Genomic DNA, 27,981 nt, shown 5'->3' with positions numbered 1-27,981 from the left:
TTTTTTTTGATACAGAGCCTTGCTCTGTCACCCAGACTAGAGTGAAGTGGCTTGATCTCGGCTCACTGCAACCTCCACCTCGTCCGTTCAAGTGATTCTCCTGCCTCAGCCTCCCGAGTAGCTGGGATTACAGGTGTCCCCCACTGCGCCTGGCTAGTTTTTGTATTTTCAGTAGAGACAGGGTTTCACCATCTTGGCCAGGCTGGTCTTGAACTCCTGACTCATGATCCACCTGCCTTGGCCTCCCAAAGCCCTAAATATTATGACAAAATTCAACATCCTTTGATGGTAATCCCCTGCCTCCAACAAATGAAGTATAGAAGGTTGTACCTCAACATAAGAAATCTGTATGCGACAAGCCTACAGCTAACAATCATACTCAACAGTGAAAAGTTGAAAGCCTTTCCTCTGGGATAAAGAACAAGACACCCAGGTCTGCTCCTGCCACTTCTATTCAGTATACCACAGGAAATCCCAGCCAGAGCAATTAGACAAGAAAAAGAAATAAAAGACATCCAAATTGGAAAGGCAGAAGTTAAATTATCTCCATTTGCAGATGATATCACGTCATAAAGAAAATCTTAAGGACACCACCAAAAAAAAAAAAACACAAAATGCTGCCAGAACTAATAAATAAATTCAGTAAAGTTATAGGATACAAAGCCAACATGCAAAATCTGGTGTGTTTATATACGCTAACAATGAACCACCTGAGAAAAACAAACTTAGAAAAGCCTCATTTATAATAGCATCAGGCTAGAACTTTTAATAAAACTGTATGTACGACAGCATAGGGATCATGGGAGAGAGCGACGGCAGGGGGGACAACTTTTAGTGACTACTACCAGATGTAGCTGGCTTCAGATGTGGCAGCCCCCTCCCTGAGTCCCGGCCTGTCTTCAGAAAATGTTTGAATGGGCCTTCCTGCCTTGCTTGCGTCCACCACTGCCTTGAAAAGGCCAGCTTCCTGCCTCACCAGCCATGAGCCCAAAGCATGGACAGTTTCATGCTTAAGTTGTCTTCTCCTTAGCTTTCTAGCAGGGGCTGGTATTGGTAGGACTTGGGCGTGAAGGAGGCCATAGCAGTTGGCTGCCTGGGCCCTGGGGTCCTCAGCGGGTTCTGAGGGTGTTGGAAAGTCCATTAACATAGCAGGGTGACATAAAGTGGAGATTGTTCCCTGAGTCGTCTAACAGAGGCCATTCGCATCTTCTTTTGTTGGAAATGGTCCTGTCCATGGCCCATGGCATATCTACTCATAGACTTTGTTTTAGAGTCAGAGGGTGGGCACCTGGGTCAGAAATTCGGTGAGTCAAGGGAACAAGAGTGCATGCCTTTTCCCCTGGCTATTCTAGGTGTGGAGCAAAAGGCGGTGGCCAGTGACGCAAAGATGTGGGCCATGAAGTCGGGCAGATCTGGACTTCAGTCCCTGTTTCACTTCTAACTAGCTCTGTGCTAGACCAGTGGCTCAGGCTCAGTAATGGCAAATTCCTCTTTATCAGGGCTTATGACAAGTAAAAGTGAATGGGCCAACCATGGTCCATGGCCAGTAGTACCAAAAATATTTCCTTTTCTCTTAGAGACATACATCTGTGTTCTCTCTCCAGTAATCTAAAAGTGAGTGAAAGAGAACCCGTTTGTACATAAATGGCTATGGTCACTAAAGCAAAGATCTGTGCTCTCATTTTCCTCTTCCAGATCCATAAGAGCTGTAGATGACAGCCCCATGCTCTGAGCAGCCCCCGTTTCGTGTGCTTGACATATATCCATCAGGTGCATACACAGTCACACAGGTGACATCCTGCTTTTGTGGGATTGAGGGGCCAGGACCCATCAGTAAGACATTCCCTGGCAGTTCTCTCATGGACACGTGAATATACTGCCTGCATCCACTCCAACCTGTCTATTCGTTCATTCGTTCTATCCTTCTTAAAAATTTAACCCTATGAATATATATTGAGTGTTTCTTTGGTGCTTCCTTTGGATAAAATTGACCAGATTCATGTCTTCATGGAGTTGATCCTCTGGTTGAAGGAGAAAGACAACGGACAGGTCTACCTACCATGCCAGATGGTGGTCAGTGCTGGGGTCAGCAATCACAGTTGAGCCAGAAGCCTCGAGGAATGAGGGGATAGGCATTGAGGCTGTCCAGGGACAGGGCACTCAGGCAGAAGGAACAGCTACCGTGCTGGCTCTGTGGCTCCACCCACTTCATCATCCTCTAACATCCCAAACCGGGCTCTGGCCACCTCCAGCATCCTCGTGGGTCCCCCGTCCTCTCTGCCCCAGCTGCTCCAGCCTCCTTGCACTTGTCCCCTGTTCCACGAGCCCCTGCCGTATGTTCCCTCTGCTTTGCCCTTTTCCCTACAGCTGTTTCCCTTCCAAGACCATCCACTCTTACTCAATTTTTTTTTAAGATGGAGTCTCACTCTGTCACCCAGGCCATAGTGCAGTGGCATGATCTCAGCTCACTGTAACCTCCGCCTCCCAGGTTCAGATGATTCTCATGCCCCAGCCTCCCAGATGCCTGGGATAATAGGTGCCCGCCACCACAGCCCACTAATTTTTGTATTATTAGTAGAGACGGGGTTTCACCATGTTGCCCAGGCTGGTCTGGAACTCCTGACCCACAGTGATCTGCCCACCTCAGCCTGGGATTACAGATGCTGGGATTACAGGTGTGAGCCACCACGCCCAACATCCTACTCAGTATTTTGGTTCCAGGTCAAACATCAAAGCCCAGCTAGCCCAACCCCACTCCCAGGCCTGGTGCCGCTTGCAGAACCAGGCCCGTTCTCTCGCCATCATCTCCCTATGAAAGCCTGTGTTCCTATGAGTGGTTATTGGTATTAGGTCACCTGACTTCCCTGAGAACTGAGCTCCAGGAGGCAGGGATCCCTCCAGGTTTTGTTCTCCATGATAGCCCCAGGGCCCAGCCTGCAGCTTGGTATACAACAGGCCAGCTGGTGATGACTGAGGAGGAAACACACAGCTCTGCCTGGGGGACAGTGGGGATTGCGGAAGGAGACCTGGCTTGAGGAGGGTCTTGAAGGAGGAGTACACACCCTCAACCTAGCGTCCAGTTCCCATCATGTCTAAAAACCAAGAAAGCAGCACAGGCAGTGTGCTGGGGTGGGTTGGTCTTTGGGTACTGCTAGCCATGCCACTTTGAGAAGCATTGAGTCACATATCCAGAGATAGTAGAGCATGGGCTGAAATGGAGTGAACATACTGTGTGCACCTCGATTCTCTCCCAGAGACACAGAGGCTGCTCTTCAGCCACAGTTACAGTAGCAAAGTTGCAGGTGAAGCAGAGACTGGCTGGGTCTCTGCCACATCCTAACCCTTACTCTAATCCTTTTTTCAAAGGTCTGTGGAATGGTGCTGGCAATTCTTAGTAAATCGTGCATTTCCTCTTTTACTAGAGGGCCTTATTTACATAACCCAGTGAACTGAAAAGTCGTTTTTCTTCGGCAAAGTTATTTGTCTTATTCTTGGCATTTGGCTGCAATAATATCCCTCTATCGGCATGGCCATGCAGTAATTCAGGCATTTTGTTCTAGCAGTGAGGACACTTATAGTTAATAACACATGAAGCCATTTCATTAAAAGGAAAGTTTTGTTAGGATACATTAACACAGGCCTTGAACCAAAACACAAATCATTTCCTGGCTATTAAGGAAGCAAAATGAATTAGGAACCTGAAGCCATTTTTTGAAGAATCGTTGTTATCCTCATGTCATCTGACTCTCTCTGCATTTAGCAGTCCGCATAAAGGGGATCGGGGTTTTAGAGGGTTGATAGCACTTGCGTTTCTCTGAGATGGAGAAGGTGCGGTATGGGCTTTGGGGATAGCATAAACTAAAGGCCTGGTGCTAGTTCTGCTGCTCACTCACTGGGCGATAGAGGGCGCATTTCTTAGCCGCTCCATGTCTGTTTTAAGGCATACAAAATCGCAGGGCCAGCTGTGTATGCAGTGGCTCACGCCTGTAATCCCAGCACTTTGGGAACCAAGACGGGTAGATCACCTGAGGTCAGAAGTTCAAGACCAGCCTGGCCAACATGGTGAAACCCCATCTGTACTAAAAATACGAAATTAGCTAGGTATGGTGGCAGGCACCTGTCATCCCAGCTACAGGAGACTGAAGCAGGAGAATTGCTTGAACCCAGAAGGCGGAGGTTACAGTGAGCTGAGATCACGCCATTGCACTCCAGCGTGGGCAAGAGGAGCAAAACTCCATCTCAAAAAAACAAACAAAATTGCAGGGCTTTTGCGATCATTGTGCGTAACATGTGTGGCTCACGACAGGCGCTGTGAAATGGTACAGCTGTTTCCATATGTCTAAGAAAGTTCCAGTTAATACTCGTTTTTGCTCTTGAATATTACAGCATGCATAAAAAAGTCTTTAGTTTTGCGGTGCAGAAGTTTGGATCCTTAAGGAGTTACGTGAAGTTTGAAATGGAGAGGGAGGCATTTGGTCTCTGCTGCAGGAAGCAGGGGCAGCCTGACGTGTTGGTTCCACATTAGCTGCATGTCAGTGAGTTCTCGCCGCCTTCATGTCAGCGGGTTTCTCTGTGGGCTCTGATCCTTGTAGGGGTTTACAACATCCATCAAGTATCTCCTATGAGGTCCTCCTCCTAAAATAGCACTCTTGCCCGGGAACCTGGGAGCTTGCTTGACAGGGGCTGGATAAATGCCCAGGCCGGCCTGCAGCCAGCAGAGAGGCTCACCAAGCTTGTTCTGAGTCAGAAGCCCAGGAAACTCTTCCCGGATTTTGTTTTAGCACTCAGAAACCAGCTTGAGAAGGTCGTTTCCTGAGCTCTGCTGTTTCTGTTGAGTTTTCTAGAAGCAGAAGGAATGCTTAGCTGCCCAATCCACAGAGCACGCTTTATGTTTGTGTTTCCCCGCCTGCCTAGCATTTGACAATTAATTAGGCATGGTAATTACCTGCTCTAATTTCATGATTGCATATCCTATAATTAGCCCAAACTCTGTAATAGGGAAGTTCATGTACACAAAGGCAGCCGATGATGAAGGTGATACAAGTTACGATATTAACAGCTGCCATTGCTTATTGCCTGCCAGGCATGGGCGAGGCGAGACACCTCAGCCACCCAGTGACAGATAAAGGGGCTGAGTCTGAAGGTGGGGTGTCATCCCCAGAGTCACAGCTGGAAAGGGTGATTGTGGGGATGTGAACTGAGGCCTCTCTCCCTGCATTGCCATGCCCTTTCACATTGCCACTGTGCCTCTTGCAGGAGCACCTGAGATCTGACATGCTTTGGGCTAAAGATGCCCGTTCCTATGCTTGGCAGTCCCTTAAACCAGATTGAGGGCTTCAACTTACTTAAAGCAAGATTTTAGGTCTTCATTCTTTCTGTCTGCCTGACTGCCTCCCCACTTCTTTCTTTCCATCCCCCTATGGGAGTGCATGTTTCTATGTGTGTGTCTGAGATAAATTTTACCCTGGAACATTCACTAGTTGGTGGTTAGATGTTTTTCTGCATGTACAGAATGTTGTCCTGTACATAATTGCTCAGTTCTCCTCCTCTCCCAAGGACTTCAGCCTCTAGCAGTATCTTCATTTATCCAAATGGAGACTCAGGGCTTGAAGAGGTGAATTAACTTATCTGGGATCACTTGGCTGGTAAGGGGTGAGCTGGAAATCAAACCCATTTCGCTCTGAGGTCAGGATCCAGTGTCTGGGCTCCCACCCCATGCTGATGTATGGCGATAAGTCAGGTCCACGTGGATGCACACCCACAGAGCCTTGGCACTGCCTCCTGCCCCATCTACGACCTGGCTTAGACATCCCGCCCCACAAGTTATGGTGAAAGCTGACTCTCCCAAGGACAGTGACGGCAGGGCTTTGTTTTGTTTTTGCTTTTAAATTCAGGATTAACATCATATTTACATCAGGTATATAAATCTTAAGTTTGTAGTTCAATTAGTTTTACTTCTGTGTAGACCTTTATAACCACTGCCCAGACACAGAGCCAGGACGTTTCTAGCATGCAGAAGGCTCCTTTGTGACCTGTGCAAGAATCCTTTCTCCTGCCCAAGGTCATGAAGGCATTCTGCCATGTTTCTTCTCCTTGCTTTATGATTTCAATTTCCACACTTAGTTCGGTGACCCCAAAAGACATGAGTGCAAAAGCAACACACGCAAATGTTCATAGTTGCTTTATTCATGATAGCGTCAACTGGAAACAACCTAAATGTCCACCCTAGCAGAACAGGCGGTTACAAACAGGGAAATACTTATACAGTGGAATACTGTGCAGCAGTGCAAAGGAGCATGAGGGCCATGCACAGCAGCACAGCTGCATCTCACCTTCACAGTACTGAGTAAAAGAAACAAGACCCAGAGGATTCCGTTTAGGTCAAGTTCAAACACGGGGGAAGGCTGGATGCAGTGGCTCAGGCCGGTAATCCTAGCATTTTGGGAGGCCGAGGCAGGTGGATCACCTGAAATCAGGAGCTCAAGACCAGCCTGGACAACGTGGTGAAACCCCACCTCTACCAAAATACAAAAATTAGCTGGGTTTGGTGGCGAGCGCCTGTAATCCCAGCTACTTGGGAGGCTGAGGCGGGAAAATCACTCAAACCTGGAAGACGGAGGTTGCAGTGAGCTGAGATCCTGCCATTGCACTCCAGCCTGGGTGACAGAGTGAGTCTCTGTCTCAGAAACAAAACAAAACAAAAAAACCACACATACAAATGGGGGAAGAAATCTAGGGGATGGCAGTTAGCATTGCAGGAGAGTGCTATTGATTAGGAAAGGGCCCAGGCAGCAATTAAGAGCTTACCACCCAAAAAAAGCCCAGATCCAGACGGGTTCACAGTCGATTTCTGCCAGACATACAAAGAGGAGCTGGTACCATTCCTTCTGAAACTATTCCAAACAATACAAAAAGAGGGAATTCTTCCCAAATCATTTTATGAGACCAACATCATCCTGATTCCAAAATCCGGCAGAGACTCAACAAGAAAAGAAAACTTCAGGCCAATATCCATGATGAACATAGATGCAAAAATCTTCAATAAAATACTGACAAGCCGATTGCAACCGCACATCAAACAGCTTATCCACCATGATCAAGTAGGCTTCATCCCGGGGGTGCAAGGCTGGTTCAACATACCCAAGTCTATAAACGTAATCCACCACATAAACAGAACCAAAGACAAAAACCACATGATTATCTCAATTGATGCAGAGAAGGCCTTTGACAAAATTCAACAGCCCTTTATGCTAAAAACCGTCAATAAACTAGGTATTGATGGAACATATCTCAAAATAATAAAAGCTATTTACGACAAACCAACAGCCAATATCATACTGAATAGGCAAAAACTGGAAGCATTCCCCTTGAAATGTTGCACTAGACAAGGATGCCCTCTCTCACCACTCCTATTAAATATAGTACTAGAAGTTCTAGCCAGAGCAATCAGGCAAGAAAAAGAAATAAAGGGTATTCAAATAGGAAAGGAGGAAGTCAAATTGTCTCTATTTGCAGACGACATGATTGTATATCTAGAAGACCCCATTGTCTCAGCCCAAAATCTCCTGAAACTGATAAGCAATTTCAGCAAAGCCTCAGGATACAAAATCAATGTGCAAAAATCACATGCATTCCTATACACCAATAACAGACTTAAAGAGAGCCAAATCAAGAACAAACTTCCATTCACAATTGCCACAAAGAGAATAAAATACCTAGGAATACAACTAACAAGGAACGTAAAGGACCTCTTCAAGGAGAACTACAAGACACTGCTCAATGAAATAAGAGAGGACACAAACAGATGGAGAAACATTCCATGTTGATGGTTAGGAAGAATCAATATCATGAAAGTGGCCATACTGCCCAAAGTAATTTACAGATTCAATGCTATCCCCATCAAGTTACCAATGACCTTCTTCACAGAACTAGAAAAAACCACCTTAAACTTCATATGGAACCAAAAGAGAGCCCGCATAGCCAAGTCAATTCTAAGCAAAAAGAACAAAACAGGAGGCATCACACTACTGGACTTCAAACTATACTACAAGGCTACAGTAATCAAAACAGCATGGTACTGGTACCAAAACAGAGATATAGACCAATGGAACAGAACAGAGGTCTCGGAGGCAACACAGCATATCTACAACCATCTGATCTTTGACAAACCAGACAAAAACAAGCAATGGGGAAAGGAGTCCCTGTTTAATAAATGGTGTTGGGAAAACTGGCTAGCCATGTGCAGAAAGCAGAAACTGGACCCCTTCCTGACACCTTACACTAAAATTAACTCCAGATGGATTAAAGACTTAAACACGAGACCTAACACCATAAAAACCCTAGAAGAAAATCTAGGCAAAACCATTCAGGACATAGGTGTAGGCAAGGACTGCATGACCACAACACCAAAAGCATTGACAACAAAAGCCAAAAGAGACAAATGGGACCTAATCAAACTCCACAGCTTCTGCACGGCAAAAGAAACAGTCATTAGAGTCAATCGGCAACCAACAGAATGGGAAAAAATTTTTGCAGTTTACCTATCTGACAAAGGGCTGATACCCAGAACTTACAAATAACTAAAACAGATTTACAAGAAAAAAACTAACAAGCCCATTCAAAAGTGGGCAAAGGATATGAACAGATACTTTACAAAAGAACACATTCATGAGGCCAACAAACATATGAAAAAATGCTCATCATCACTGGTCATCAGAGAAATGCAAATCAAGACAACATTGAGATACCATCTCACGCCAGTTAGAATGGCGATCATTAAAAAATCTGGAGACAACAGATGCTGGAGAGGATGTGGAGAAATAGGAACACTTTTACACTGTTGGCGGGAGTGTAAATTAGTTCAACCATTGTGGAGGACAGTGTGGCGATTCCTCAAGGACCTAGAAATAGAAATTCCATTTGACCCAGCAATCCCATTACTGGGTATATATCCAAAGTATTATAAATTGTTCTACTATAAGGACACGTGCACACGAATGTTCATTGCAGCACTGTTTACAATAGCAAAGACCTGGAACCAGCCCAAATGCCCATCGATGATAGACTGGACAGGGAAAATGTGGCATATATACACCATGGAATATTATGCAGCCATCAAAAACGATGAGTTTGTGTCCTTTGTAGGGACATGGATGAACCTGGAAACCATCATTCTCAGCAAACTGACAGAAGAGCAGAAGATCAAACACCGCATGTTCTCACTCATAGGCGGTTGTTGAACAATGAGAACACATGGCCACAGGGAGGGGAGCACTACACACTGGGGTCAGTTGGGGGGAAATAGGGGAGGGACGGTGGGAGGTGGGGAGCTGGGGAGAGATAGCAAGGGGAGAGATGCCAGATGTAGATGATGGGGAGGAAGGCAACAAATCACACTGCCACGTGTGTTCCTATGCAACAATCTTGCATGTTCTTCACATGTACCCCAAAACCTAAAATGCAATAAAATAAATAAATGGGAAAATTAATAAATAAATAAACAAACAAATAAATAAATAAAAATTTAAAAAGAAAAAAAAAAAAAAAGGAGAGGGCCCAGGAAGGATTCATAGGAACACTCTGGTAGACATTCTTCATCTTCTAAAAGAAAGCGTTTCCTTGAGACCTTATTTGTACTAGAGTTTGTTCTGGATTCTGTTCATTGACGGACTGAGGTTTTTGCATTTTTTCTCCCCTAAACCTCCCGTTACCTCTTCTGTTATTACAGACATGGCGAGGGTAACTCTTCTCAGTGGAAAATAAACCTTCAGATTTGAGCTTCCTCTTAAAATGAAGAAGAGAAGGTTTGCCCCGATGTCCGATTACACATATTACCCTCCTATTTAATTTTCTTTTGCTGAGTCAAGCAGATTCGACATAAAGTGTTTTTTTTATTGCTTGTTTTAAAAAGGAACTTTGTTGTGTCAGAAGAGGTCAACTCTTTTTATCCCTCTGAGGAATTATTATCTTTATGGCTCAAACAGAAGGAATTGGGGCTGATCAAACGTAATTTGGAGGGGAGAGCCTTTCAAAGTAACAAACAAAACAAAAAACTCTAACAATTTTGAGCGTAAGCCCTTTGAAATCGTCAGTGAAATAAGTCCATGATTTGGTTAAGTATATAGAATTCAAGGATAACTTCATTTGCGGAGAAAGTTTTCTAACTTTGATGTTTACAGCATTGTTGTGGATCAGCCTTTTGGGTAATTCTGGGTGATTTTAATGGCATTAGATTGGATTCAATTAGATCCAAAGGGAGAGGCACAAATGAGGTGAGACTGGAACGTCTGGTACAAGGAGACCATTCTGAGAACACAGAATCTGAAAAGAGGTTCCTGTGCTTCAGGGGAACGAGGCAAGGGTTCCTGGTCCCAGCTACCCACATTGCTAGCCTGGGGTTCCTGGGGCCTTCAGGATTCTTTGTCACTGCAGCAGCGTGCTGTTGTCAGAGGTGTTTGAACCAGAGTAACTCCATCTTGAAGAGGGCCTGGGTAAAATGAGGCTGAGACCTCCTGGGCTATATTTTCAGATGGTTAGGCATTCCACATCACAGGATGAGATAGGAGGTCGGCACAAAATCCAGGTCATAAAGACCTTGCTGATTAAACGCCTTGCAGTAAAGTAGCCTGCCAAAATCCACCAAAACCAAGATGGCAATGAGAGTGACCTCTGGTTATCCTCAGTGCTGCACTTCCACCAGTGCCATAACAGTTTGCAGATGCCATGGCAACACCAGGAAGTTACCCTGTGTGGTCTAAAAGGGGAGGCATGAGTAATCCATCTCTTGTTTACCATGTCATCAAGAAATAACCATAAAAATGGGCAAGCAACAGCCCTTGGGGCCACTCTGTCTATGGAGTAGCCATTCTTTATTTCTTTACTTTCCTAGTAAACTTGTTTTCACTTTACTCTGTGGACTCGCCCTGAATTCTTTCTTTCACGAGATCTGAGAACCTTGTCTTGGGGTCTGGATCAGAACCCCTGTCCAGTAACACTGTGATAGAAACCGTTAGAGGGCAGAGGGCAGGCAGCCATGGGTTCAAATTCCTTATGTCCCCACCTATCCTGGGCAAGTGATGTGACCTCTCTGAGCCCATTTCTTCATCTGAAAATGGGGTGTTCGTACCATCTGCCTTGCAGATTACCATGAGGATGGGCAGTGAGATGCATGAAGTGCCTGGGATAGGACTCAACACATAAAAGGTGGGCAGATCGAATCCTCGGCGTGGATTTAGGCTTGATGAGTTCTAGGTACCTAGGGGATATCCTGTCCTGCTCTGGAGTTTGTATAGAGGTCCAGACTAGAGATACAGATTTTGGAGTCACTGGCCTACGCATGAAACATGCAAACTCGGAGTGCGCATGCGTGTGTCAGGGACCAGGAGTGCACATGTGTGTGTCAGGGAAAGGTGGGCATGGGGAGGAGAGGAGGTGCCCATGTGGAAGATGGAGAGAGAGTGGTTGGAGAAGAAGAGACTTAGGCCTCCAGGGAGCAAAAACAGTTGGCTCTTGCAAAACCTAGAGTCAGAATTTATCACTCACATGCGAGAGACTTGTTTTTATTGTTACGTTAAAGAGGTTTTAAAGATGTATATTGATGTTCACTGATTCAAATTACAACGGCCATTTATCATTGGAAGCTTTACCCTGTGGGCTGTTCCTGTATAATTTTTTAAAGGGCATTGATCTGTCTACCACTTCTCTGGTTTTCCTTGTGATGTATTAGAGCTGCTGTATATCCTTGGAAGGTGCTAGGGCCTGTAAAAGACTGGTGAAACAGTGTTCATGTTTTCCCTGCTTGGCTGAAATAAACAAGTTGTGCACCTGTGTGTGCTGGTCCCATCTGCATCTGACCTTTGTTCAGTTGGGCTGATCGTTGCAAGTCCAGATCTTGACCTTGGCCTACTCACTGCTAACCCACGTCCCATTCCGTGCCGTCTGTATGGTGTTCCCTGTGATCCTGGGCGTAGCCGCGCTGTTTGTATACCTGAATTCTCTCCATATCGCCTTGGGTGGGAGGTGCTGCTCTGAGCTCCGTAGTCGAGGAAATGAATGGCCAGAAGGGTTGCATGGCTTGTCTGACAGGTGAGTTGTGCGTTACATCAGGGCTTCCTGAAATTGCCTACTTGTCAGAATCACTCGAGAAGCTTTGGTGCATTAAGGATTCCTGGGCCTCCGGTGGTTAATGCAGCTGACTTAGTGGCTGGTAAGATGTGGAAAGGACTGCCCCTCTCCACACCAGATCTTGGATATGTTGGTGGAAAAATAACAATAATGACTTCTTGGTTATTTAGATTAGGGAGGTTTTCAAGCTCTTTTTGTAAAGGGCCAGAAGAAATACTTTTAGCTTTGCAGGCTGTATGGTCTGTTTCAGCTTCCTAACTTTGCTATACAGATATTCTTTGACTTATGATGAGGTTATATCCCGATAAGCCCATTGTAAGTTGAAAATATCATAAGTTCAAAATGCATCTAATACATTTCACCTACTGAACATCATAGCTCAGCCAAGTCTACCTTAAACCTATTCAGAACACTTACATTCGCCTACAGTTAGGCACAAGCATCTAACACAAAGCCTATTTTATAATAAAGTGTTGAACAGCTCATGTAAAATATCATACTGCATATCAATAGCCTGGAAAAAAGGTCAAAATTTGAAGTGTGGTTTCTACTGAATGCTTATGGCTTTCATACCATTATAATCTTGAAAAATTGCAAGACAATTACCATCCTAAGTGGGATACTGTTTATATTGCAGAAGCAACCAAAACAAATGAATGTGGCCGAATTTGGCCCATGGGCTATAGTTTGCCCACCCTGATCTAGACAGTTAGTGTTATGTATGATGATCAGAGAAGGGATTGAACTTGCTCTCCATAGGATGTTTGGACTTTTATAAGAATATGTCACAAGGAGTTACAGTTCATTCAAGATATATAGGATGACAGCCAGGCGCAGTGAGTCACACCTGTAATCCCAGCACTTGGGGAAGCCAAGGCAGGTGGATCACCTGAGGCCAGGAGTTCGAGACCAGCCTGGCCAACATGGCAAACCCTGTCTCTACTAAGAATACAAAAAAATTAGCTGAGTGTGGCGGTAGGTACCTGTAGTCCCAGCTAGTCACAAAGCTGAGGCAGGATAATCACTTGAACCTGCGGGGAGGAGGTTGCAGTGAGCTGAGATCGCGCCACTGCACTCTAGCCTGGGCAACAGAGTGAGACTCTATCTCAAAAAAAATAAAAAATAAAAAAAATATGTAAAGGACATGAGACATTTCTCCAAGGAGAGAGAGAGAGAAAAAAAAAAAAAGAGAGAGAGAGAAAAGATGTATAGGATGAGAGTTGCATTCAGCTGCTCAAAGACCCCTAAAACGTTAGCTTGAACAAATTAGAGATTAATATTTCTTGTTTGTTGAAAAAGCCTGGAGTAACTGATCTGCTTATAGGTGTAGTGGTGTGACATCCGTAATAATGGGATTACACCATTGCTCCTAAGGTTATCAGATACCCTGGGGCTTCTGTAAACTTGATAGGCATTCTGTTTCTCCCTCTAACTCCATTGAAAACATGTATCCATTCATTAATTGAAATTTGGTTTTAGTCTCTAATCCTTCTTCCTGTTTACAGAATAATGTGAGACGTTCTTTGGTAGCTGTACTAGAGTACAGACACATAATGTCTGTGTTTGGGGTTGATGAGTGGCTTTCATGTAGAGGCAGAATTTACCACATTAGAGATGCCTACTTTTCATGGTCATAGAGGTTTTAAAGATGTGTATTGACATTCATGGAGTATAAATTACAATAGCCCTTTATCCTTGGGGACTTTTCTCTCTGGGCTGTTCTTAACTCAGGTAATTTTAAAAAGTGGATTGATCTGTCTCCTGCTTCTCTGTTTTTCCTTGTGATGAAGTTGCTACTTGCCCTTGGGAGGTGCTAAGGCCTGCAAAAAGCTGATGAAACAGCCCTCACATTTTGTATCCCCAGAGTACTCTCTGAGCAGTAATAACTTGATTAAAATAAGGAAATCCGATGTCCCAGTTACACTTATCCCATCTGGCTGTGGCATTCTGTCTAGTGGGGCAGATCTTGGTCTGGCCCCCTCCCTCCTTTCTGAAACTGAATTCTTCCCTGTCTGTGTGGTGGTCAGTGCGATCCCATGCACCACCACATTGCTCTCCAAACCACCTTCAGAGCGAGGCGCCGCTCTGAGCTCCATTTCACAGATGAGGAAGCAAGAGGCCAGAAAGGCTGACTCGCCTGTCACCAGCAAGCTGTTAATGCTGCAGTACACATGACAGAAACATGAAAAATGCCTCTCTGCAATTAATTGGGCTGTGGATCTCTGTTGACGTTGGGAAAATAGCATACAGTATGTTGTGCCCATAACTTGCCTGATTCAGTCATTCTTTCCTGTACCCATCTGTTTAGCCAGCACCAGTGAGTCCTCTATGCCAGGACCTGGGCGTCCAGTGGTGTGTGACACAGACGTGACTCCTGCCGGAGTTGGTTTTCATGGGGAAAGCATTGCTGAAATCCTACTGCTTTATGATAAGGGTTTTAAGAGAAATGTACATTTTCTATCTCTTTCTTGACAGGTCTACATCCGGATAAAAGACGACGAATGGAACATCTATCGGCGGTATACAGAGTTGAGGAGTTTGCACCACAAGTTACAGAACAAGTACCCTCAAGTGAGAGCCTACAACTTCCCACCCAAAAAGGCCATCGGAAACAAGGTACCGCTCCACACCAGGAAACTCGCTTGTCACTGCTTGCGTTAAAACAGATTATTCATTCTTCTTCTTTAGTCTAGTACTTAAAAACAGGCTCCTTAAAGAAAAGTTGGCAGATATAAGCACAAATAGAAAAAAGGAATAGCCACTCATAATTCCACCACCTAAAGACAGTCACCATTACGTTGTGTGTGTGTATGTTCTGTTATGTCTTTATGGTGAAAATTGGAAAATTGTTTCTTTAAAGGGCCAGAGAGTAAGTATTTTTGGCTTTGGGAACTACCAATTCAGTGGCAAATACTCACCTTTGCTGGGGTTCTGTGTAAGCAACCATAGACAGTATGGATACAAATAAGCTTGGCTGTGTGCCAGTAACATTTTATTTTTAAGGATAGATAGCAGCTGGATTTGGCCTGTAGGTTAGTTTGCCAACCCGTGTTCTAGACCAAAAAATGCTCTTCTAGTTTTCACCCATAGTTGTCCTGGTGTTCACTTTGACTTGTGAGTGTGGTGCATAACTTTCTCAGAGGAGTTTGTTGTTGTTGCTGTTGTTGTTATGTGGGTACTCGCCTCATGAAGTCCAATGATTTATGAATACCAGTTTGTTTCTGTGTATTCATCTGGGCACCCTTGAGGAAGGACGGGCTAGCCCTCTGCAAGCTCACTGGTTGATTAGTACTATTCACTCAGCAGTCATTAATTGAGCACCAACTGTGTGTCATTGTGCAAGGGGCTGGGTCTAGCCCTGGAGAAGACAGGCCTGGGTCTAGACCTGGCTTGGAGCCCTGTCACATGGTCAGCTTCAGCCAGGTGGCATCATTATGTCACTCCTCATGTGTGCTTAGGGAAGCAGTTCTCTGTCATGGTCGCACTTTGAAAACCACTGAGGGCTCCCTGTGCCCCATCTCCATCCCCATTCTGATTTAACTGATCTGTAGTGAGGCCTGGACATTGAGGGGTTGAATAGTTCTCTAAGCGATTGCACTCCGCGGCCAAACTGGAGAACCCTTGGCTTAGAATCAAGAAGGAGACAGGGGAACTTCATCAATTTCAGTGTATGTTTGATAGCTTGGTAGGGGCAGTCCAATCAGAGGAGGTGGAGCCATGGCCTTTCCTAGGACGTGTAAGACATCGGGCGTTGTATTGAGTGTGATCTCTCTACCATAGTCATTCTCAAAGTGTGGCTCCAGCCAGCCAGCAGCAGCAGCCCTGGGAACTGGTTAGATATGCACATTCTTGGCCTGACCCTAGACTTCCTGATTCACAAGCTGTGAGGCTGACACCCAGCAGTCTGGGTTTAATGAGCCCTCTAGGTGATGCCGTTCATGAGGAAGTATGAGGACTGCCGTTCTATCTTTTGACAAAGCCACGTGGCAGATGCTATATGGCATGAATCCCTAATTTCTATCTTCAGGAGGTACCTTGCTAGGATTCCTTTGACTTTTATCACAGAAACACAGAGCAAGAGTTTCTATAACCCACTCCTGGCACTTGGGAACTTCATAGAGACGTGTACTATTACCGACCCTTACATTTACATGTGTGTAGATTTCTGTGTATAAAACAGATTGAAATCTGATCACTTCAAGGTCTGCTCAGTTTAAATGTAAACAGTTGCAAAGCATGTGTTTATCCCAGGCCCAGAATACATTTGTCCTTATTTTTCTGTTGAGGAAAAGTAAAGCTGAATCCCCAGACACAGCAGACAGAAACTCTATACTTGTTCATAGTGAGAAGTACAAGAATTCTTTTGAAAAGGGGAAACAATTGTATACTGATTTGATCTAATGACCTGTAGGCTCGTACAAATCTTGGGACTCATTCGGAATGTCTTAAAATGTCATAAAAGAACTTGCTACTAACCAGTGTATTATCGTTATAAGACATTGTTACATCCAGGAAACGCAATCCTGGCACAGCCCTTCCGGTGACAGCTTCTGGGCTGATACTGTCTGTGTTTTGTGCTAAGGGAATGCTGTGGTAGCACAAGGTGGAAATGAGGGAATTCGGATGGGAAAAGTCTTACCTTGTGTACAGTGAGTCCTGACTTAACATTGTCCGGGGCTGCTTGGGAACTGCAACTTTAAGCAAATGACGTGTTATGAAACGAACTTTACCATGGACAAATGGATATAAACAAGAGTTCAGTTCCCAGGGCATACAGTACTGTTTTTAGCTTGAAGTCATAGTTTGCAAGAACCTGTCAACAACGTTAAGTGAACTCTTGCCGTGTTAGTTTCCTCTTGCTGCTGTCACAAATCACTACAAAGGTAGGGAACTAAAACAACACAAATTTATTATCTTAGAATTCCAGAGGTCAGAAGTCCAAAATCAGTGACGCCAGCTAAAAGCAAGGCATCAGCCAGGGCTCTTCCTTCTGGAGCCCAGGAGCGAGTCCGCTCCTTGCTTTTTCAGCTTCTCAAGACCACCTGCATTTTTGCCTTATGGCCATCTGTGTTCCAAGACATCACTCAGACCTCTGCTTCCATCCTCATAGCACATTCTTCTCTGGTTGTGACCCTTTTCCTCTTAGAATTCCCCTGTGATCACACTGGGCTCACTCAGATCATCCTAAATAATCCCGGGCCCCATGCTTTGTCTCAATATCCTTACTTGATCACATCTGTTGAGTCCCTCTGGTCATGTGAGGCTCTGGGGATTTGGGTGTGGGCGTCTGTGGGGGCCATTTTTGCACCCACCACATATTACACATTATTCCATGCTTTCTCTGCAGCCTCAAACAACTCCCTTCCCACCTCCTCCCTCCTCAGGCCCCCCAGTTACACAAAACTTAAGGCAAAATAAATCTCACCAGTCCTGAGAACACTGGAGTACGAGGGTCAGGCTGAATGAGATGAGGCTGAGCCCTGAGGAGCAGGAGGGTTTTTCTGGGGTTGCGTCCCATAGAAAGAGAGCATGGAGCCATCCTGGGTCTCTCCTGTGCTGGAGGAGTAAACTGGCTTTTTCTGTTGTTGTTATTTATTTATTTATTTTTTGAGATAGAGTCTCACTTTGTCGCCCAGGCTGGAGTGCAGTGATGCAGTCTCTGCTCACTGCAGTGTCTGCTTCTGGAGCAGGGAACTTGGTCTACTTCCTGCTCTCCACCCTACTCCCCAGGCTAGAGAGACAATCAGTCCTTGCTAATCCCGAGGCTGGCTCCTCGCAGCAGCAGACCTTTTCCCTCTGAAGACTGTGTCAGCCAAACAACATGCTTTCTTTCCCCCCAACATAATCCTATTTGCAAATAAACAAGCCTGAGAATAAAAGACACCATCTTAGTGGGCCTGGCCCAGTAATGACCAACTATACATGTACACAGGCTGATTCTTAACCAGGCTTATGGTCCTGCTCCTGGCAGTGGGGGTGGATCTGACCACTCAGGTCATGAGCAGTTTTGGGGCCACAGCCCCATTTCTACCCTATGCTGCCTTTTTATTTTTAATTAACTTTTAATTAGCTGGTTGAACTGTGATTGTCCTTTTTTTTCCCCGATACCTAATCTTACTCTGTGGCCCAGCCTGGAGTGCAGTGGTGAGATCTTAGCTCATTGCAACCTCCGCTTCCTGGGTTCAAGCAATTCTCCTGCCTCACCCTCCCAAGTACAGTGGGACTACAGGCGCCCACCATCACACCCAGCTAATTTTTGTATTTTTGGTAAAGATAGGGGTTTTCCATGTTGGCCAGGGCTGGTCTCAAAGTCCTGATCGCAAGTGATCCTCCTGCCTCGGCCTCCCAAAGGAGGGGCCATGCCTGGCCCTGCAATTGTCCTTTGATTCCTTCTTTCTTTTTCTCTGCATTTGGCTAGGACATACCCACTTCCCTTAAATCCCCCTTAGCTGCTGCTCAGGGACAGAGCTGAGGGATTCTTCCAATTTCCAAGGGAGGATTGAGTCAAGATGCAGAACCTTCAACACCCAACAGAGGCCATTGGTGGATTCAGTTCAAGACCAAGCTTATGCTGGCCCCAACGGAGCCTAATAGCTCAGGATACCTGCTTTACTATCACAAGGGAAAAATTTCTGGAGTGCATTGATTCTGAATTGGTCCAGAAAAATCCACCACATTATAATCCTTTCTTTGATTGGGTTACTTCAAGGATAACTCACTTGTCTGCTTGGACCATTATGGTACACATCCAGACAAGACGTCTTTGACTTGCCTGCATTTTTTTCTTTTCTTTTTTTTGTTTTTTTGAGAGAGGGTCTTGCTCTGTCACCCAGGCCAGAGTTCTGTGGTGCAATTGTAGCTCACTGCAGCCTCAAACTCCTGGGTTCGAGCTACCCTCTTGCTTCAGCCTCCCAAGTAGCTGGGACCACAGGCACACACCACCACGCCCAGCTAATATTTTCAGTTTTTTTTTTTTTTGCGGGGACAGGGTTTCCCCATGTTGGCCAGGCTGGTTTCAAACTCCTGGGCTCAAGAGATCCTCCCACTTCAGCCACCCAAAGTTCTGGGGTTACAGGCCTGAGTCACTGTGCCCAGCCAGGGTTGATTGAATTTTGCATGCCTTGTTTCCCTTAAACCTTGAACCCATTAAATGGTTCACTGCAGAATCCATAGACCTAGATGTTATTCAAGGAAATAATAATCATAGTTTAGCCTTGTCTCACTTGTCAGGTGAGTATTCTTCTAGCTTGTATTTCTGTGTATTTTCCCCACAAGGTCATGATTGGTGATTGTCTGACAGTTTTATAATTGAAAGTGCTCTTAATCCCAATTTGAATCTTTTTTAATTGACAAAACAGACATATTGTATAGTATATGGACCCAACATTTGCCTTTACCAAAGAATCTGTTGCCTTAATATGCCATGCATGTGTGTAATTGTACGTTCACAGGATACCCAGAGCTTTCCCTGGAGGTGTCCATGCCTTCATGTACTGTATCAAGTTCAAATCATATTGAAATAGTTGGCCTGAATATCAGCTCAACACTCAATGAAGTTTATTCTTTCATAGCCGAGTCAAGCCATGATAGGTACATATTGAAGTTATTTATAACTTTTTTTTCTTTTTTTGGAGACGGAGTCTCGCTCTGTCATTCAGGCTGGAGTGCAATGGTGCGATCTTGACTCACAGCAACCTGCCATTCCCGGATTCAAGCAATTCTCCTGCCTCAGTTTCCTCAGTAGCTGGGGTTACAGGCACCTACCATCATGCCTGGCTAAGTTTTGTAATTTTTTGTAGAGACAGCATTTTACCATGTTGGCCAGCCTGGTCTTGAACTCATGTCCTCAGGTGATTTGCCTGCCTCGACCTCCCAAAATGCTCAGATTATAGGTGTGAGCCACCGTGCCCGACCATTAACTTTTATATATTACAGGTGTGGGGCTTGTTTAGGCCAAGGTAACAACTCCAAGAACTTGGTGACTTAAGCCAACAAAGGTTTCTCTTTGGCTCACATTCTCTGACCATTGTGGGTTGGCCCGGGGCCCTGATTATCACAGTGGTGCGGTACAGGCTGCTGGAGGCTCCATCTGCATGCACGTGGCAACAGGAACAAGGAGTAGGGGCGAGTCAGGCGGTGGCTTCTAAAGCTGCTGCCCGAAAGTGATAATGGCGATTCCACTTGTATTTCATTGGCCAGGGCAAGATTCTCGGCTGTGCCTAATGTCCAGGGAGCAAAGGAGTCCACTCCAGAATGTTAATGACCAGGTCTCATGATGCAAGCTGGGGTTGATGCTCCTGTTGAATGGACATTATTCAGCAGGACTGAGATAGTAAGAGCACAGCTTCACCCATCCAAAACTGACATGCCCGTCCCTTGGGCTCCACTTTCAAAATAGTCACAGTTCACTTGTTTCCTATATCCCTGCTTAAGTTACTCTCTCTTTTTTTCCTTTGAGACAGGGTCTCTCTCTGTCACCCAGGCTGGAGTATAATGGTGTGATCATGGCTCTCTTGCAGCCTCTAATTCCCCGGCTCCAGCCATCCTTCCACCTCAACCTTCCAAAGTGCTGGAGTTACAGACATGAACCACTGCACCTGGCCCATATGTAGATTATTCTAACTCCAAGCCACTGTCACCACAGTGTGGACACCTGCAGTGGCTGGCCTTTTTCTCTTTTGCCCCTCTGTAGCTTTTTTCCCCACACTTCAACCAGAGTGAGGTTTATACAATATAAATCTGATTGTGTCAACTGCAGATGAAGACCCTCCAGTGATACCCCTAGCATGTACAATGGGGACTCTTTACTGTGGCCTGAGAGGTATCTCCTGGCGGCTCCCTCACCTCCCTCTCCAACCTCATCTCATGCCCTGCCCCCACCCTGTCCACTCAGCCACAGTGATGTCCTAAGACATCCACACGGTCCTTACCTCAGGGCCTTTGCACCTGTCATGCCCTGTGCCTGGAATGGCCGTTCCGAGATTTCTGCATGGATGGCTCCTTGCATTCATCAGGTCTCAGTTCAGATTGGCCCTCCTAGGACAGAGGCCTTTCCTGACATTCCTCACTCATGCTGCCCTCAGTCACTCTTTGGCCCTTTCCTTTGCTTTAATTTTCTTCCCAGTATATACTATTGATGGAAATGACTTCTTCATGCCCTTCAGTATTACCTTTCTCTGCACCAGCATGGAGGCTCATGAACCAGGGCCGGAGTCTGTTTCTGTTCACTGCTCCGTCCCCAGCTCCTAGAATAGCACCTGACATACCAAGATACGGCCTAAATTAATGAGCAAATGAACAGAAAATCAGTGGAAGAGCTTCCCTTTTATTTTCTTCTTCGCTTTGCTGGGTGTTGGCACACATTCAAAAAAATCTCAATTCCAAAAGTGAGTACAGAAGCTTTCAAGGTGACTCGGGAGGTTGTTCTCACCCTGTGTTTGGCTGAATATTTTTGGCAGAGTAGACGGGAGACCAAGCAGGCTTTTGGAGACAGGAAAGATGGCTCTCTAATGGTCTGAGGGAGTTGACCGGTGAGATTCCTTCCAAATGGGCTTTGGCAGCTTGAGGGCTTAGGTAAAGGACTTGTTTTTGATGATGTTACTAAAGTCTTCATTATGGCTCAGGGAGCAAATGAGAACGGAGAGACTGTCATTCCTTCTTAGGGTAATAGATTCCGTCTCCAAAAGTTCATTTGGCATTAAGGCAAGGCAGATCACTTTCCCTGGAGCCACAGATAATTCAACTTGCTGGAGAAATTGTGCATTAAAATCCTCATTAAAAACACATACACCCATGTGTGGTAGAGGAACCGACTGGTACTAGCTGAGATGTGGGAGCTCCTTGGGAGGTAGCATTGGAAACGCAGCCCTGGAGACGGCAGGGTGGGCACACAGACGGGTGCGAGTGGACCTCACGCAGGAACCAGAGCCAGATGTGTGCAGAGTGCAGGGGTGTCATGCTGGGCGTTGGGGCAACGGAGGCAAATTAAGGTTCAGTCCCTGTCCTTATGAAGCTGGCAGTGTTGTAGGGAAGATAACAAGTCAATGAGTCCCCACAGAGGAGCCATGTGAGCTACAGGGACCCTGATGCAATCTTCATACAGAGGAGAGAGAAGCAGAGAAGGCTTCCTGCAGGAGGCAAAATGCTGGAGAGGCCATAGGGCTTCCAGCCAGAAAACTAGGAGAGGGGGCAGATGAGCCAGCAGAATCAATGCAAGGCGTCCTTTCTTTCTGTACATCCCATATCAGTTTCCTGTGGCTTACAATAGCACACATTTGTTCTCATACAGTTCAGGAGGTCAGAAGTTCCAGAGGAGCCTCACCAGGTCAAAATCAAAGCATCAGTGAGGGTGCATTTCTTTCTAGAGACTCCAGGGGAGAATCCTTCTCCTGGCCTTTTCGAGCTTAGAGGCCGCCTGCATTTCTTGGCTCATGGCCCCTTCCTCCATCTTCCATGTTACCTCTCTCCCACCATTCTTCTCTTGTCAGATCTTCCCCTGACCACAGCAGGGAAAGGTTCCCTACTTCTAAGGAATATGATTAGATTGGGCCCACCCTGATTATCCAGGGTAATCTCTCCATCTCAGGGTCCTTCATTTCATCTCCTCTGCAACGACCCCTGTATAGTAACATATTCACAGGTTCCCCATAGACACTTGGGGAGATGGTGGGCCTCATCTTGCTTACTGTATACCTCTTCTTCATTATTCTTTGCCCTTGATAGAGAACTCTTACTGTTAGCCTGCTTTACAAATGGGGCAGCAGAGGCGCAGGGACGTGAAGTGACTTGCCTGGGCCACCTCATTTGTCAGCATCAAGGATGGTATCTGGGCCCAGACAGGTGGACTGCAGGGTCCTGGCCTTCAGCCTCTGTAAGCACAGCCTATCCCACGAAAAAGCGAGCTGCAGAGGACCTTGGAGGCTGGATGGGCAGAATCAGTCAACCATTGCCCATTTGGTGGATGTTCACCTTAACTCCTTAAGTCAACTCCTCAACCTTGGTGCTGTGGAGAGCAGGGAGTAGGTGAGGCGGGGCTTTCATGGCCTCTCTCTGCCCACACCCTCCGTTCCACCCTCACTTAGAAGCCATTTGTAGAGTTGGCGGTGCCGCCCTCATAGTTTATCCACAGGCTTGTAAGAACTTTCCTGGGAAACTTGTGAGGAGACAGTTATTCATTTGTTCATTCATTTATGCATTTGTTCTTTCAATGGGACTTTACCAACTCTGTACATAAGAGGCTGTGATAAGCACCGAGAGTCAAAGGAAAAAAAGAAAGAGAATGATCCTTAAGACTGCACTACCTGTGTGGCCTCGGGCACATTATTTGACCTCTCTGTGCTCGTTTCTCCTTTTTTTATATACCAGGAAGACTTAGCCACTTCTAGTATTGTTTTTATCAGTATTGAAGGTGGTTACATCTGTAAAGTGCACATGGTAAGATCTCTGTTCAGGTTTGTTGGGTAAGAGACATAGGGCTGGTAGTGAAATGGAGTGGGCAGATGCACAAGCACGTTCTCATCACCAGTGATGCTGGGACCCTGAGCCTGTGCAGTGGATAAGCCCAACATGGACGACCCCACCGGAAACCTCAAACCCAGCGTTTCTGTGTCAACTTACACCAGCCACCATAGACCAGGCTGGCCATGCACAGCGGGAACTTTACATTCATTTTCTCATCATGCACTTCTGATTGGGCTACATATAAAGTGTTTTATAGACGAGGAAACTGGGGCTTAGGGGCAATAAGCATCCTGCCCAAGCTCCCATAGCTTGTAAGCACCGGAGCCAGGAATTGAGCTGAACTCTGCAAATGTCGCCGCACCGTCCTGCCCTCAGTGGAAAAGCAAGCCCCACAAGTCTGTGCTCAAATCTGGGAGCTGGCGATGCAGAAAGCCACCTACTACAGGTTTCAGCTAGAAAGTTTGTCACCTGAAGACAATTCAGAAGATAATGGGACTCCCCTACCTGCTCACAGCAGAGACACAGACTGCTCTCACACCATCTCCCACAACTGCTGGGGCTCCACAGAGAAATTTGGGAGCGAAGAGCAGCTCTGAGTGAATGAAGCCATAAACTCAAGGCTGTGTCTCATTTGACACTCCACCAACCACCGTGTAAACAGTCCTAATACTTAATGTATTAATTGAGAGGAAGAGAGAAATTGGGCTCATTATACATCACATATTCCTGTTTCTCTTTAATACAGTGAAAGCCTCTTAAGATATTTTCCAGGAGAGCAACCACTAACGTCATCTTGACAGAAAATGCATCTCAGAGAGAGACCTTGGTGAGCCTCAGACCCAGAATGTGTATGTGGAGGCCTATGCATCGGTATATATGCGTTTAATAAGTGGGGTTTCTTGGGAGGACTTTTCTATAATATCAAATTAAAATCCAGTAAAAAAACAAAGGTCATTTATAAACAAACAATCCACAGTCAGCAACTTGAAAGCATATTTGTTGTTGTGTTCCCATCCTGCGTATTTTCTAGGTAATGCACACAGACAAGCTGAATTCAAGAGACTCCCCTTGGTGGTCTCAAGTCATAGAACTTGCTGGTCCCACCCTCCGCTGAGGCCTTAATCCCTCTACCAGCAAGTCTTTCCCAACTTCAAAAACGAGCTGTCCCTCCCCGTGGTCATTTATCATACTCCCCCACATCAGGGTTGCCTGGTTGACAGTTTCTTTCTTCCTGCAGTCCCCCTTGTCCTCCCACCCATTACACCATAGAATTAGAGGGCAGAGCCTGGTCTTACTTGAGTCTTTGTCTTCTTAGGATCTATCACGGTGCTGGGTACAGAGTCGAACGTGTTTGTTGAATAACGAACTGAAGCTGTGTAGAAGTCACAGTGCAGCACCGGTTTTGTTGGGTCGTTAATTTCCTTTCTCCCTGGTCCTGCTTCCCTTCACTTCCAGGACTCTGTCATTATGGTCGTTCATGGATGCTCAGTCCCCATGTGGCACTGTCTCACCTGCCCGCTGGACATTGACCAGCTAATATTTGCCGGGGTTTCCATGAAAACTCTGCATTAGTTGTTCCTGGTGACAGAAAAAGATTTGTTTGACACTTCTGGGGTCTGATCTTCCCAGTGAGCCTACCAGAATTGGCCAGCTTCCCCCACTTCGCTCATTTCAGGCTGAGTTTGAGGACCCTTTGGATTTTGTGATTGATGTGAATTATAAGATACCTTGACTCTGCTGGGCATTAAACAGTGGCCAAAATATTTCTGGGGCTGTGAGTTTACTTGTGTATCATTATTTAATCTCTTCTTCCAGCTCTAAAAGCCTTCTGAAAAGACTTAACTCACATTCTATCTGCTTTTGTTCCTCACATTTTTTGGATAACTGATTAAAATCACAACTTAGAAGAGTATTTCTTGGCTCTTACCCTCTTGTCGAATAGTTGGAGAATAATTACTACCTTGCCCTTCAATATTCCAGTTAATATTTGAGAACTTGAAGCAGCAGAAAAACAAAAAGAAAAAGAAAAACAAATTGAGAACTGTGTGTTACAATCTTGGCACATCTCTAGCATGCTGGGAAAAAAAACCAACATTTCAGCCTCTCTAGTTGCCACTAAGTGGTTATTTCCTGAAGCCACCTTTTTGGAGTTCACAACCTGAGGCTGGAGGAAGCCTCTCCCTTTCTGTCGTCCTTCTCTTCAGTGTCGTGGGCCAGTTGCATCTTTAGAAACCATGCAATACGGAGGGAAAGAGTTTGGGCTGTGGATCCAGATGCTGTCACCGCCCTCACTGGCTGTGTGAACCTGGGCAAGTCCTCAGCCTCTGTGACACTCAGCTGTCACATGGTGGTGAGCACACTGACAGCATGGGCACTTGTGAAGAGTGAGCAAGCTCATGCCAGCCAACTGTTTGACACGGTGCAGTGTGTCCTTAGCCCTCAGTTGCCTTGTCTGCAGGGAGGACTCACTCATTTGATTTTCTTTCTTTTGGGATTGGTGACAACTCAGACGTAGGCATGCTTGCTTTTTCTTCCTTTCATTCTCTCTTCTTCCCCCTCTTCAGTTCTCTGCTTCTCGTCGTAGTATGTTATGGGTTTCAGCTTTTTTTTTTTTTTTTTTGAGCTAGCATCTCACTCTGGCTGGAGTACAGTAGTGTGATCTTGGCTCACTGCAACCTCTACCTCCTGGGTTCAAGAAATTCTTGTGCCTCAGTCTCCTGAGCAGCTGGGACTACAGGCATGCACCACCATGCATGCCTAGTTTATGTATTTTCAGTAGAGGTGAAGTTTCGCCATGCTGGCCAGGCTGGTCTCAAACTCCTGGCCTCAAGTGATTTGCCCACTTCCCAAAGTGGACTTCCCAAAGTCCTGGGATTACAGTCATAAGCCACCATGCCGGGCCTTTTTGGGCTATTTTTTAAGTTGAGATATAGCATACCTTCAATCTTAAGGTACAGTTTGATGGATCTTCACAAAGTGAACACACCTAGGAAAACAGCAATTGACGAAGAAATAGACCGGTATCAGAACTCCAGAGCTGCCTCTTGTTAAGGGGCCGCTGTGCTGCTTTCTGATACCACAGAGTGCTTTTGCCTGTGTTAGAGCTTTGCATAAAGGGGATCATATTGTAGGTATTCCTTTGTGTCTGGCTTCTTTCTCTCAGCATCGCATCTGTGAGCTTCATCCATGTTGTTGCAAGTAGCAATTGTTAGTTCTTTTCCCTTGTTCTGTAATACTCCTTTGTGTGAATACACCACAATTTATCTTTTATTATCGGTGGATAGTTTGAAGGTTTCTGGTCTGGCTCAGTTACAAATAGTGGTGTAATTAACAATTCTTACATATGTCTTCTGCTGGATTCGAGCCCTGATTTCTGTGGGATGGAATCCTTCGGAATAGACTTGCTGGTCACAGGGTATGTTTATACTCCACTGTAGTGGATGCTGCCAAACACTGTCCCAAGGTGACCGTATGGTCATGATTTTTTAAAGAAAGGGAAAAAGAATACAAAGAATAGGACACCAGGCACCTGTATTCCCACCACACAAAATTAACAGCTGTTCACATTTTCTCAGATTTGCTTCCAAGCTCCTAAAAAATTATTGTGAAATGTTTCAGATGTACCCCAGAATTCACAGGAAAATGTAACGAACACACACGTATCACCATCCAGATTTAATAAATGTTAACATTTCGAAATTAAACACTATAAATACAGCTGAACTCTCTTTGCACCTTTTCTCCCAGAAGGGAAGCACTCTGTAGAATCGTTCTGTGTCCTTACATTACATATGATTATGAGAGGGTTTTCTTTTTACTGCTTCACATTGATGGTGGTATTCTTTATGTAGTCTTTCACAACTACTGTTCTTCGCCAATGTCACATATTTTGAGATTTACTCATTTAGATGCAGGGCATTCTAATACATTAGCTGCCACACTTACCGATAGTCTGTAGTATGACTCCTCAGTGTTGTATTTATATACTCTCTCTTTGATGGACATTTAGGTTGTTGGCAGTTTTTCCCTATTCGGTCACTGTTGCATTAGCATCCTTGTATACATGTCTTGATATACATGTTTGAGACTCGGTCTCTCCAGGTTGTATTCCCATGAATGAAGTTGGTGGCTCATAGGCTATGCTTGTTATCAACTTGCCTAGCTCTTGCCAAACTGTTGTCCATGATGGCAGCACCAGGGTCACTTTCAACCAGTTGGGTGAGAATTCCCTTTGTTTCACATTCTCAATAACAGCTGGCTTTGCTCAACTTAAAATTTATTTCTATCTCACCAACACAATGGGTACAACATAGTGTCTCATTTTTTTTCTTTTTTCTTTTCTTTTCTTTTCTTTTTTTAATTTTTTTTTATTTTTTTTTTTTTTTTTTTTTTTTTTTT

The 27,981-nt window shown here is 45.3% G+C and overlaps 1 protein-coding gene across 5 annotated transcripts in view; it reads left to right on the top strand.

The window, feature by feature from the left end:
- Positions 1-27,981, top strand: part of SNX29 (sorting nexin 29) — a 588,630-nt gene that overhangs the window by 486,553 nt on the left and 74,096 nt on the right. For all 5 annotated transcript variants that reach the window (XM_032243340.1, XM_032243341.1, XM_032243344.1 and 2 more), the window contains one exon: positions 14,599-14,739. In XM_032243340.1, the coding sequence (XP_032099231.1) occupies positions 14,599-14,739 (141 nt within the window). The remainder of the gene's footprint in view (positions 1-14,598; positions 14,740-27,981) is intronic.

The sequence above is a fragment of the Sapajus apella genome, unplaced genomic scaffold (genome assembly GCF_009761245.1).
Source record: "Sapajus apella isolate SASKATOON/1434 unplaced genomic scaffold, GSC_monkey_1.0 scaffold51, whole genome shotgun sequence".
Taxonomy (NCBI): domain Eukaryota; kingdom Metazoa; phylum Chordata; class Mammalia; order Primates; family Cebidae; genus Sapajus; species Sapajus apella.
Note: the sequence above shows the minus strand (reverse complement) of the source record. Positions and strands in the feature narration are given on the sequence as shown.